Below are 14152 nucleotides of genomic sequence, written 5' to 3' on the forward strand. Positions count from 1 at the left end.
GTGTTTATGTTAAGGGATGAATGTTAATTTCATCAAATGGTCTTTTGCTTTTTGTCTTAGGATATTTATAGAGTTCTTCCTTCTCCAATAAATTAGTAGATTTCCTAATATTTATTTTTTTAAGATTTTATTCGTTTTAAGACAGCGCGCACGCACACACCTGCTTACAGGGGAAGGAGCCCAAGAGTCGGATGCTTAACCAACTGAGCCACCCAGGCGCCCCGGATTTCCTAATATTTAATAGTATCTTTTAAAAAATGAGATTGATATATAGGGTTGTTTTTTTTTAAGATTTTATTTATTTACTTGAGAGAGAGAGAGAGCAGAAGTGGGCAGAGGGGGAGAGGGAGAAACAGACTCCCTGCTGAGCAGGGAGCCCAACGTAGGGCTCCATCCCAGGACCCTGGGATCGTAACTTGAGCCGACAGCAGATGCTGAACCGACTGAGCCACCTAGGCGCCCCAGTATATAGGGTTTTAAAGTTTTATATCATCTTTCTTAGGCTTTGGTATCAATTTAATTTGCTTCATAAAATTTGTTAAAGCTTTTCATCTTTTGCTGTACTGTGAAACAGTTGAGATGACATTGTACTTCAGTATGAAGAGTTAACACCGCTGTTTTGGATGGATACTTAACAGCATTTTAGTTTCTTTCTTGGCTCTGTTTTTTAGTCTCTGTCAGCATGGAGTTGTAATCCATACTTCCTTATAATTCTTTTTCCGATATATTTTTTTAAATGTTTTTTTAATTTATTTATTCATCAGAGTCAGAGAGAGAGGCAGAGGCAGAGGGAGAAGCAGGCTCCCGGACTCGATCCCAGGACCCTGGGATCATGACCTGAGCCGAAGCAGACGCTTAACCATCTGAACCACCCAAGCGCCCTTTCCTATATTTTGGTATTCCTTTTTATTTTTCCTCCAAAAGAGCCAGCTTCAGAATTTATTTATCAAGTCTAATATTTTTGTTTTCTAATTTATTAATTAGAATTAATTAATATTTTGTTTTCTAATTTATTAATTTCTGCTTGTACTTTCATTAAAAGCTTTTTTTAAATATTTTTCTTAGGTTTGCTTACTGCTTTTTTTAATCTTCATTTGAGTGATTAATATATCTAATCATTAATGAAAATGTTTAGAGCTGTATGCATTGATTGGGACAAAGAAGTGGTATTCAGAACCTTTTGCCTTTTGAGACTGGTAGCTCTAAGATCTGCCCTCACTCTGACATCCTGGTTCCTATAGTTCTTTGATTCTCTGATTTCTGCCCATATCCTTGTCAACTAACTATAGAGCCAATAAATTCTCTTTTGAGTTTTTGCTGGTACTTATCTGCAGGATACCTTAGCTGGGTGTTGATTGACCTGTCATGAAAAAATCTCTATGTGCCAAAAAATTATAGAGCTGTTTGGTCTTATCTTAAATCTTATTTGTGTTTTCTTGCTATTTGCTTTTCTTTGTTTTATATCTTTTTACTGTGGGTTGCTCCGCCACAATAATTTGAAAGATGTTTAATGTATTTTTAGTTCTGCAGGTGAATTACATGTTTAAGTATTCCTAAACCATATTTCCCTTACCTGTTGACTCCCACTGTGAAATAATCAGGAAATGGACTTTTTCTAACCAACTCCACCCCCTCTTGTTGGTTTTAATGTACTGTGATATGTATCTTCATGATATATTCATTAAGTGTGTAAAGCAGAGTATAGTACAGTGTGGTTTTTTTTAACCAAGAAACCGCTTATTTTTATTTATCTTAAAATTGAGATGTAATTGACATACAACATCTTATATATCAGGTATGCAGCGTAATGATTCAGTATATGTGTTTATATTGCAAAATGATCACCACAGGAAGTCTTGTTTACCATACAGTTAAATTTTTTTTCCTTATGTGATATCTTCATTTTTTTCTTGTAATAACTTTTAAGATCTACTCTCTTAGCAAACTTATGCTATCTTTTTAAAATAAGAAAAATAAGAATATATCAATATTTGCCTGTGTGTACGAAAAGACTGGAAGCATACACATGAAATTAATGAAAGTGTTGACAGACCTGTTGACAGAAGTGGGAATAAGACTTCTCACTCTTTACTTTTTTCTACTGTTGGATTTTTGGATCATGAAAACATTGCCTATTCAAAAGAAAAACATTTTTAGAAGCTTCTTTAAAAATAACAAAAAAGAGGGGCGCCTGGGTGGCTCAGTCGTTAAGCGTCTGCCTTCGGCTCAGGTCATGATCCCAGTGGATTCGAGCCCCGCATTGGGCTCCCTGCTCAGCCAGGAGCCTGCTTCTCCCTCTCCTGCTCCCCTTGCTTGTGTTCCCTCTCTAGCGGTCTCTCTCTCTCTCTGTCAAAGAAATAAATAAATAAATCTTAAAATAAATAAAAAAGAATTTACCAATACATACTTTGTTTCCCAATAGCTGTAACATTATATTTTGTAACCATAATTACTATAGTTATTTAGGTTTAATTCTGTGTTGTAATGGATTTAGTGTTCAATGCCATTCTTTTCCCAGTAGCCTTTCTCATTAGTTCTTTGAGTCATATCTCAGGCTTATATTTCAAATAAGATTTTTTTTAAAGATCTTATTTATTTGAGAGAGTGCAGAACGAGAGAGAGAGAGAGAGAGAGCATGAGCGGGGAGAGAGAGAAGGAGGGTCCTCACTGAGCAGGGCTCGATCCCAGGACACTGGGATCATGACCTGAGCCGAAGGCAGACATTTAACCGGCTGAGCCACTCAGGTGCCCTTCAAATAGATTTTTCAGGATAAAATCTAATTAATGTATTTCCTTTGCTATATATAGAATTCTTTGTTCACAGCATATTAGTCCCTTTAAGATGGTAGACAGTGTTCTGTTGTCTTCAGTTTCTAATGTAAAGTGTCAAAAGTCAGCCTAATTTCTTTTTCCCTGTAGGTGACATGATTTTATTGCCTGGATGCTAGAAGGATTCTTTTCCTTTATACCTCTGAAAATAGCTTTTATGAAGCTATGTCTTGATCTTACACCACTTGTAATCACTTTTCCTGGTCTGTAATGAATACTTTTTATCTGTATATCTAGGTATCCCTTCATCTATGTTTTGTTAATCCCTGTCTCTGAGTAATTTGGTTTTAAGTGTTCTTATTTTTGTTCAAGTATTTATTGTGTACTTACTACATACCAGACGCTGTACAAATCAGTGGGGATAGAGTGGTGAGTACAACAGATACGGTCCCTGCCCTGTCCCTCTGCTCTCACACCACGTCAGTCAGCCTAGGGGTGGATATAAGGGTATTTTGTTCATACCACTGATGACTCATCACATTGTTTAAGAATTTGTATCTGTCGTTCCCAGCGAAGCTGTGAGCTCCCCAAAATAAGCACTGTGTCTTATGTACTATTGGACAACCTGACATGGGGAGGATCTCAGTTAAATGGGTAAATGGCCTGATTTTGTTGAAATGGTGAACCCATTCCTTAATTTCCTCTTAGATTTTGCTCTCTGCCTACCCACTATGATCTGTTCATAGCTTTGTTCTTAATCCTCATCCCTTACTTGTAATTGTATATGTGCTATTCTTTGCCCTGTGTAGTATAACATTTCCTAAAATTTTTTCCAACCAGTGCTCACTTTTCCAGCTACTGTATCTTTTATGTCCACGATATATGTCTCTTTTTTCACTACGGTATGTGTAATTGCAGTGCAGCTGTTTCTAAGAACAAGAAACAATAATATTATTGAAAGGTCATGTTCGATTTTATCCAGATTCTGGGTACTTGCTAATTTTATTCCTGCCACCTAGTGGCCAAATCAGGATTACAACATGACAATAGGTGTGTCTTGGCTTTTCCTGGTTGTAGCCAGTGTTTAAAAATGTGTTGATATTACCTGAGTAATCTCAGTATTGTTCCCCTGTCTTGGCTTTTTTAAGGATCTGCATGTTGGTATGTTGGGATTAAAGTCAGAAGCCATTCCCGCTCTGTCATTTTTGTCCTTAATCATATATTTTTTTGCCCTGAAAACACAATACTGATGCTTACACAAACTAATGCTTAACATAAACCAATTTAAGATTTTAGTTTTACAGTTATAGAGCAGTGTATTTATTGGCACAGTGGTAGTTCCTTGGAAGAAATCTTAGTATATATAAAAGATAATATTATTGACAATAATGACTGATTAACAAAGATTACTAAACCCTACTCAAGTATAAGTAGTGTTAACAATATTCCTGAGATCTTATTCATTCGTTCATTCATTCAAAAGCAGCATCAGTTTCTGAAGAGGCATCAACAGAGCATGTTAACTTATTACAGGAGACAGTAAACTTCGGGCATTTACAGTTGGGAAATGGGGTTGCTATCATAGTCATTTTTTTCATCAGTTTGGGAGCCAGAGAATCTTCTCTTCTGCAAATTTATTCTGTCTTTTCCTTAAGTAACTGTAGTTTACATTTTTCTTTTCAATGTTTTGTAATCACAGTTAATGCCTCCTGTCACTTGAAAATAAGTAAACTACTGAACCACATGGACTTGTTTTTTTCTTTAAAGACTATACATCAGAATATTTTCAAAACAGTACCTGTTTTCTATAAAATAGCACCTATGGGGCGCCTGGGTGGCTCAGATGGTTAAGCGTCTGCCTTCGGCTCAGGTCATGATCCCAGGGTCCTGGGATCGAGTCCCACGTCGGGCTCCCTGCTCAGTGGGGAGCCTGCTTCTCCCTCTGCCTCTCTCTCTCTCTGTCTCTCATGAATAAATAAATAAAATCTTTAAAAAAATAAAATAAAATAGCACCTATGTGCGCTCTCTCTCAAATAAAATAAATAATACCTTTAAAATTCTAATTTCCTATCTCTTTCTTCATTCCTTTAGCTATAAAGATCAGCTAGAACATTTTGAAATTGCTTTAAAATTTGGCTCCATTGAAGCTGTAGACAGAATGACTCATATGATGCCATTATTCCACTTTTTATCCCTTAAGGATGTCTGTTATGTAGTAGCTTTGTAGCTTTTTGTCCTCAGAGGAACTGACTGACATGGCCAAGAATAAATTCGGTTCTTAGTGATAGAGGATAAATCAAATCAGTTTGTGTCTGTGCTGAAAATGACTTGTATTTGGTCCACAGTTAATTTTGATTTATTTGTAATTCCCTTTGAGTAAATAAAAGTGTTCATTCATGATGGAAAAGATTCTGTAGAATAAAGGGAAAGGGGACTCAGGAAAGTGATTGTAAATCAATATCATTGTAAATCAGAATATCATCTTTTACTTTATTGAGACCTTTTGTGAGGTCTGCAAAATCAAAACTGCTTTTGTAATAATACAGTTTGTCTGTTGTGCTCATTCACAAGTCGAGTTTTCCAGAGATTACACGATATGTAATGATGTCACCACTCTGACAGCTGATAGAATGTGTGCTCTATATTCTTGTGTTTTAAAAATTTCTGAGTTTTAATTTATAATACAGTAAATAGCAATAGATATAACCCACGTTGTAAAAGCTCAGTGATTTTTTTAAGATTTGGAACGAGTCCTGAGAACAAAAAGTTCGTGAAGCCCTTTTCTGTGGCATAGTTAAATCAAATTTGTAGGCTTGCCCCTTATCATTTCCTGTGTATTGTATATTTTTTGTCTGTTTTGTGTGTTTTTGCTATAATTTTTTAGGAACCATAAACTGTTCTCTTTATGCTCTCTCAGGGAATAGAATGTGAGTTTTTGTTGTGGGTGGCACATTCAGGAGGTTGGCTCTAAATAGTTCTTGCGTAAAGAAAGCTAGATACAGAGAACAGAAGAACTTTCTTCTAACAGTACGGGCCACGATGACTGTCTTGTGATATGATGTGCTCTCATCACTGCAGGGCCTCAAGCATAGATTAGACAACTATTATTGAGAATATTTTAAAGCAAATTAATAGTGTTCCGGTAGGTAACTGTACTAAAAGGGATCTAATAATGTAAAGCCCCTTTACAAGACACTTAAAATCCTACAGTTTTAGGGCTGAAACCACTTAGGCTGCCTGTGAATTCTAACACTAACGAATAGAGTGGAATTATTGTTAGTTGGTACTGCTCAGTTAAATTTTTTCCTGTTAAGTTTTTTGAAAAATTGAATTACAAAAATGGACCTTTCAATTTGTTAATTCTCTTTATTTCTCTCACATAAAATATGGCATATTTAATCATCTTGCTTACCTTTTTTTTTTAATGTGTTTTATTTCAGTTGGTCGCATTATGTTTCAGCTCTTCTCAGACATATGTCCAAAAACATGCAAAAACTTCCTTTGCCTATGCTCAGGTAAATGAATTATTAAATTATTTCCAATGAGAAGTCATGGCTTATAGTTTATCTTGCTTAACAGATGTTTTCTGTAAAAAGTGACTGGCTGTAAAACGAGTTTAGCACATTAAAAAAATAATATTTTCACTGATAGGAAATCAGGGAAGCATTTCTTGAAGGGTAGAAAGGACAAAGAAATGGTCTCAAAAGTAAAAAAGAAAGTACTACTGTGTGTAATAAAGTCATCTCTAAACGTTGTAGTTCATAAATTCTAAATTTCAGTGTTTTAAACAAATTTAGCATTCCAGATTCACAAGAAATTTAGGATTAGAAGATAGACAAAACAGTGTGGTTGTTCTTTGTTATCTTTAATTGAATTAATATTTTTTAAAAGTAGAAAAAAAATAAAAACATCTATAATGTTATTTTAAAATAACAGATACACTTAAATACATATACAATTTTTGCACCAATTCCTTGATTGCCCTCTTTTACTGGAGTGATAACCATTTCTAATCCTTTTCTCCTGTTGCATGTAGAGTCTATGCCACACAATTTAACATTTATATGCTGCTTGATATTTACTTTAGTTTGTGTGTTGTTGCCTCATTGCCCTATGTTTTGTATCTCTTACAGTGCCAACACACAGGAGGGACTTCGCAAAGGACTAATTGGATGGTTCTTTCCACGGAAAGATGTTTGTAGCTAAATTTCACTTTTTTTTTTTTTTCCAGGAGAGAAAGGCCTTGGGAAAACAACTGGGAAGAAGTTATGTTACAAAGGTTCTACATTCCATCGTGTGGTTAAAAACTTTATGATTCAGGGTGGGGACTTCAGCGAAGGTAGAGCTAAAAGTTGCACTTTTAATAACTCCATCAGTCAGTTTCTTGAGTTACCTCATTATACCATTATAAATATTATGTCACAGTATGTTATAAATATTAAATGGTCAGTGAGTAGATGTGTAGAGCAAGAATGTATTTTGTTTTTATGTACTTTTAATAATAACATAAATAGTTGGTGAATTCCCTTACAATGAATGCCAACTACTTTTGGATTATTTTTATTCTTCCTGAATTTTGTTGGTGTGATTACTTTTTGAAATAAATGGGTTATGGAGATAATTTTTAATAGTATTTTAGTAATTTATATGTATTAATATATTTTTAATTTCCATTATAATTTAATGTAACTCATTATTTGCAGGTAATGGAAAAGGCGGAGAATCAATTTATGGTGGATATTTTAAAGGTAAGGCTTAATATTTTATGGTCCTTTGTTTCAGTTCTGATATTAAAGCAAATTTGATCATGTACTTTTTAATGAGGAGAGGTGTACTTATAGTTCACTTTTTGCATGAAACTAATGCTGCATGAAAATACTTTATTTGCATGAACTTGGGGATAAAATATATTGTAATAATGTAACTTTTAATTGACAAGATTAATTAAGGCTAACTTTATGGTTAAACATGACTTTCAGCATGGAGGTTAGGCAACTATATACATGAAAACTCCTATCTTCCTGCCTAAAACTGTCAACATATTCTTTTGTTTATAGAGAATGTGGTCTTTTGCAAAATGAAAAGGTAAGAGAACGAAGCTCAGTAACACAAACTCCAATTCTGTTCCCTTGCACCCTTCCTAATAAATTTATGGACAGCCTGGGTTAGGTTGTGGCTGAATTTCTTATATTGCTTGAAGAATTGGAAAATTCTGTATACTATTTCATACATGCATCTCTATCTCTTTTCTTTTCCCAATGGGTTATTCTACATCAGGGAAAAAAATCTAGTTATGTTTTTTCCCCCTAAACCAGCAATTTCTTTGAATAAAAGTTGGTATTTCCTACTTCCTCAGAGGTTTGTATGTTTTCTTTTGTATACTAGAACTATATGATTGTGTTTTATTCCTACAGTAGTAGTATTTGCATAAGTCTAACTATTGCACTTGCCCCAAAAAGCCTTAGAAAAGTCAGTTGCAGAGATTTATAATGGGATCCAATCTTACTAGATTTAAATGCCATGATAGCTTCAGTGTTATAATAGTCTTCTATATTTCTTTTGGGGGAAAATGGATTACTACTCTTTTTCAGAAGCCTGTTCCCAAGGTAATAATTTTTTAAAGTTTTCTATGTTTCTGTTTGTTCTAAAGAAAAGATTTGTTTGTATGAATGTTACAAGGGAAATTTAGTTTTGAAGATATTTCTGCTGGAATTAAAATAATCTGAGTGATCTTTATAACAGTTTTTCCTTTGAACCAGTAGGAAGCAGATCATTAGCTGGTTCTATCAGCTTGTAGCAATTTGAAACTAATGTTGTAGGCCACTTTAATGTGGTTGTTCCAGTGGTGGCAGATACTTGTGTATCTTAAAATTATATTTTGTCCTTTAAGTTTTTGTTTTTATGGGACTTGCCTCCTTAGATAATTTTTGATCCTATCTATTCGGAGTCTATATACATTATTTAACTTATATACATCCTTACAACTAAAATTGTAACTTTCTGTTTTTTGCTCTCATAGTCTAGCTTCAATACAGTTGAATAATTTTACCATATAGAAATTAAGCACATAAGATTATTAAACTTCTCCCATATATAGTGCATTAAGCAAGATAATTGGAAAGTTGAAGAAAGTGAGCTTTACCATAGAGATTTTTCTAAAATCTCTTTACTGGTTTTCCCTGAAAGTTAATAATGTAGTTTACATATCATTTAGCCAAAGTATGTTACTACTAAAAGTGACTATTCTAAGGCTGTTTGTATAAAGCATTAAATATATGTTCTTTTCCCCAAGGCTTTAAGTAGTATTTTTGATCTTTTTATGCTTTTGTTATTTGATTAGTTAAAAAAATTTTTTTCTAAATATTCAGACAAGTATCTATACTGACCAGAAGAGGAATTTCATCCTTTGCTTTCTATTTATTACTGTGAACATTACACTTTAAAAGTGGCTTATAATTAGAGACTGACGAATTTGTGTTTTCTTCAAACAGATGAAAACTTTATTCTCAAACATGACAGAGCGTTCCTTTTGTCAATGGCAAATCGAGGGAAACATACCAATGGTTCCCAGTTTTTCATGTGAGTAGGCATAATTCAGAGATGAGCTTTTCTTAAACAGAGAAGCGCTGTTCATGAGAAAGATGGTATAGTTAAACCAAGTTTAAATGCTCAAATTCTGCCAAATTGGACTTTGTTACTAATTTCTAACGTTACAGAAACTGGTAAGCTCTAACAACCGCCTCAGCGTTCAGCATATATCCTCCATTTGAAGAATGGTACTTAAAAGATGTAACTTGAAGATGTACGTTATTTTCAAAGTATGTTGTCATCTTAGGAAAGGAAATTGGCTTTGACTTAACAAATTTGGGGGCTCAGTTTACCGAAACTAGATTGGAACATAAACTATTGATCAGCATTTAAAAATTGTTCATAGACTAGGACTAATGTGCCCTTGGCCTGGAGAACAGTTGTTTTGAATAAACCATTGTGTGGTTGCTTTTTCCCTTATTGTTGCTCTTTGAGCTAATTTGAGAGAGGTACCATTATTTTCTGATACTGTACAGAGATGAGTGACTTTGCTATTGCATCAGCATTGTAAAAAACTTAAATCTCTTGAGATCTCTATGCATAATTGAATTAAACCAATATTGCTGTCATTTCCACCAAAATTTATCAGATTGGCACTCAGGAAACTTCAGAATGCTAAATTTGCTTTTTAAAAAAACAAAACACCTTTTCATGTACGTACAGGCACAACCAAAACCTTACTTGGCATATTTTTAGTTATATTCTTATCTAAAGCTACTCTAAAACCTATTTATATTATAATCCCAGGATTTAAAATAGGAAAGATAATTGGGTAGCATGAAGTTTAATGCTTTTGATTAGAAGTAAATCTCTACAGTTGTACTATATATGTTGGAGAAATATTTTATTCATGGTTTGCCAGAAAAAGTTCTTGTCATCTTTCTGAATGGACGAGTATGAATGGCGCTTCCCTGTCTTTAAAGGAGTAAATTATTCATGTAAAATAAATCTCACATTTTAAATTTGTCTGCAAAATAGATTTCCAACGTGATCTGATAAAGTTCAGATAAGGGGCATTCTGTTCCTAAGAATGTCCTAAAAATGGAAAGCTGATGGAAGATGACAGTGCTTGGAGCGTGCAGGAAAAAAGGAAGACCGAAATTTGTTCCTAGATCATGTTTTGATCCCCTAGAACAGTAGTTATTAATACTTCTCTACTAGGGTATTTTTCTTTCTTTAACCTTCTTAAGGGCCAAAAAAAAGTAGTGGGAAATATCTTGAAAAACTTCCTTTATAGTAATTTAATATAAAGCTATTTACTCTTTGATTGAGGTTTCCCATTTCCATTTTTAAGCTTATCTGAACTGTGAACATGATAAACTAATGAAATTCATTGGTCAAGAAGCTACCATCTGAGGGCTCTAAAGTTTCTTTTAGATTTCCTTTTTTTGTATCAGTACATTAAAATTTATCAGGTAGCAGCAGCTTCTTCCCATTGTTACATACCATTTAGCTTGTTTAATCGAACGTGAAGAGTAAAAACCGGTGTGCAGGTACATACATTAATTAACATCCAGTATATGACGAGGTTCTCCCTTCAAAAAATTGGTTTTCTGTGTTATTTAGTACTTGCTTAAGTCTTTTGTAGGAATGCTTAGTATCAAAATTATGGCCATTGCTGTTTCTACATAGTTTAATTTTACATTGGACTGCTATTTTTGGCAAGGAATGCCAAATGAAAATTGTAACATCCGTGAATTAGGATTAAAAGTTTTAAGCTTGTCTTCATAATTAACTGTAGATGGCACTAAAATCACTCTGAACTTACGTTGAAAGAAAATTTTCTACTTTTAGTTTGAAATTTGCTTCTAGAAATAACTTTGCAGTTAAAAGTAGTCTTGGAAGTAATTTAGTGTTTTTGTACATACAAAAAAAATTCTTATCTTTTTTTAAGAAATTTTTGTGGCATGTGCTGTTTTGTGCTGGCTGAAAGTACCGGTTCCCCATGGTTGAAGGATAAAATAAAACTAACATTCACCTTTCTAAACAAAACACTTTCTGTTATAGAAAGGGGAAATGGAGATGGTGGCCCATAAAAAGAAAAATCTTTGAAAATCTCTGTCTTGCAAGCCCAAATCCTTTTGGAGTTGGAAGTAGTGTAAAAGTATAATGTACTGTCTTCAAGTTGTGTCTGTGATCCCAGCTAAACTCTAAAAGCTGCGGCTGGCTGCGAGGGCGGGCAGTGGCAGAGTCCTCTGTGGGCTGCCCCAGGGTGGTGAGGGTGGTGAGGGTGGTGCTGAGCTTCTCCCTCTCACCACAGCTCTTCCTGGGGCGCCTCAAACAGCTCTTCTGCATTCCAGACAGGAAAGGGTAGTGTGAGAATGGGTGGGAAAACGCCAAGAACTGCCTTGATAGGTCCAGTTTTACAGGCTTAACAAGGACTTTTACTACATCCTTGCACAATTATATTTGTAGTTCATATTGTAATTCTACTACTTTGTCATTCCTAAGGAGTAAATTTGGTGCTATTACTGTATTTGCAAAATATTTCTCGAGGACTCTTGTGCTTTGTGCAGTAACTATTGTCTTCATTACTGAAGCATTTAAAACCTCCCCTTCCTAAGGCATACATAATTTTTATTAAACATAATTGTGCACATATTGCTTTCTTTGGATGTAACAATCATGTATATGACAAAAACCAGATTTTCTTCTATAAAGCCATTCGTAATTTTTGCAGTAACTGCTTATATCTCCTGCTGTATCAGTCATAATGATTTTGCTTTGGGGGGCCTACTATTTCTTTTTGAAATAGTACTGCTCAAGAAACATGGAGGAAGTGATACTGTCCCCATGATTCACTGAGGAAATAATGGTTTGTTCATGTTGAAGTATTTTTGAAGGACTTCAAAGACCTGGAACCAAAATAGTAACCAAGTTAACTCAGTATTTAGTCATTTTTGTTCTTTTTATTATTTATTTGTTGAAGCCAAACACTAGGAAGAAACCATAATAAGAGCAATAGAATTATAAAGTCTTAGAGTGGAAAAGGATTTCAAGATCATCTCGTCCAACCTTTTCCTTGTATAAGTAATGCAAAGATAAAATGACACACAGAAACATTTTTCATTTCCTTTGGCTTCTAGTAATAACGGTCTGTTAATTCTCTAATTTTCATTGTTTTTCTATACATTCATCAACAAGATAAAGAAGGTATTACATGAAGTAGTCATTAAAAAGATTAGGTGGTTTATAGCTTTGTATTAAATAACTATATCTTGGGTTAGAGCTACTATTCTAGCTATCAGGAGACCTTGGTTCTAGTTTTATTGGCTATTTACCTTGAGTTAGTCTGTCTTTCCTTTTTGGCTTATGAAGTATCTGTCCCATTCTCAAAGATAAAGTAAACATTTTGGCATGAAAATGTGGACATAAAAGGAAGAAAGTGTTTTGTAGGTTGATCCCCAGTTTCTGAATATGTGGAATGATTTGTGTGTAAACATTGTCTTGCCTAAAGGAAAATAGTTGTAATTGCCTAATTTACATCAGTCTGAAAGGTGCTGCAAAGAAGCTTCAGGCTCATTTGCCTAAATTAGGCAGCAGTCTTCATCAGCTGCGAACAGAACGTTGACGTGGTGGTACACTTGTCTCCCTTCACTTGGTCTGTGCCACCTTACGTACAGCCATGGAGTAGAAAGACCTGCAGAGCTTTGGAGAACAGTCTTCTGTCGTTGGCCACTGTCAGTGGTCATGATAATTATAAAAATTTAAGAAAACAAGATAATGTGGAAAAGTCAAACTTTAAACAGAAAGTGTTAACGCGTATAAATAGGACTGTGGGAGGAAAATATAAAGTAGTTCCAGGATATGTCCTAACCAAACTTAGAAATGGCTGATCACCTAGTGGGAGAGAAGTGCTGATCGTTTCAGAGCAGAGCAAGGGGAGGTGAAGACCGGTTTGGTGTTAAGGGGTTTATAAAGCTGTGCTGCGATTTGGGGTAGCAGAGGTAAATTTGGGCAGAAATGGTTTTCCCTCCACATATTCATGAATCTGTATGAGAAGAAATGCTAGTAAGTGTCAGTAATCTGGGAGGTTCTAGTTTTTCCTTCCTTTTTGGGGGTAGTATCTTTATGTGTACATTGCAGGATTTTTCATCAACAAAGATGTTGGTGAAACTTAAGCATAAACCAAGTTCTCTGAGTATCAACTGCCATCTGTAACATCCAGTCTTAATATCACTTAGTGTTATGTGACATATGTATTAGCAACCTGGAAGGAATTTTGTATCTAGTAGTGTTTGATGTGTATTATGTTAACATTAGTGCTGAATTTTTGAAAGCTCTCTATTTGGTGACTTTTGGAACACATAGGGAGAGCTCTATAACATGGCCCTTACACAAGCTGTGTCTCTCACTATCATTTGGTGCCTCTTCCATGATGGTGCGGTAGTTTCAGGGGTTTAAGGAAAAAATTGCATGTTCAAGGCTACAGTAGACAGAAATAGGTTATCTTTATGTTCATACTACTTTACACCTGGAGTCACTTTTTTTTTTTTACAACATTCATTGAAAACAGCACATTATTTGAAACATCATATTCTTCTTTTTCCTTTAAATATTTTTTATTGGTATGTTAATCACCATACATTACATCATTAGTTTTTGATGTAGTGTTCCATGATTCATTGTAACATCATATTTTTGACAGTAATTCATGTATCAGTGCCTTTATAAGAAATTAAAGCTTGTTTTTAAATATTTCAAGATTTAATAGTCTGAAACCTTTATAAAGAATTTTGTCCACTATATATAATACGGATTTTGGTCTGAGTATACTAGATATGTTTAAAGTTTA

The 14152-nt window shown here is 34.4% G+C and overlaps 1 protein-coding gene across 6 annotated transcripts in view; it reads left to right on the top strand.

Annotated features, from left to right (window-relative positions):
• Positions 1-14152, top strand: part of NKTR (natural killer cell triggering receptor) — a 53696-nt gene that overhangs the window by 15537 nt on the left and 24007 nt on the right. For 3 of the 6 annotated variants that reach the window (XM_027583357.2, XM_027583358.2, XM_027583360.2), the window contains exons 3-6: positions 6210-6284; positions 7001-7108; positions 7473-7517; positions 9261-9348. In XM_027583357.2, coding sequence (XP_027439158.1) covers positions 6210-6284; positions 7001-7108; positions 7473-7517; positions 9261-9348 — 316 coding nt within the window. Of the gene's footprint in view, positions 1-6209; positions 6285-7000; positions 7109-7472; positions 7518-7826; positions 7855-9260; positions 9349-14152 lie in introns of those variants that run through there. The other 3 variants (XM_027583359.2, XM_027583361.2, XM_027583362.2) reach the window with 3 other exon arrangements.

Source organism: Zalophus californianus, chromosome 1 (genome assembly GCF_009762305.2).
Source record: "Zalophus californianus isolate mZalCal1 chromosome 1, mZalCal1.pri.v2, whole genome shotgun sequence".
NCBI lineage: Eukaryota > Metazoa > Chordata > Mammalia > Carnivora > Otariidae > Zalophus > Zalophus californianus.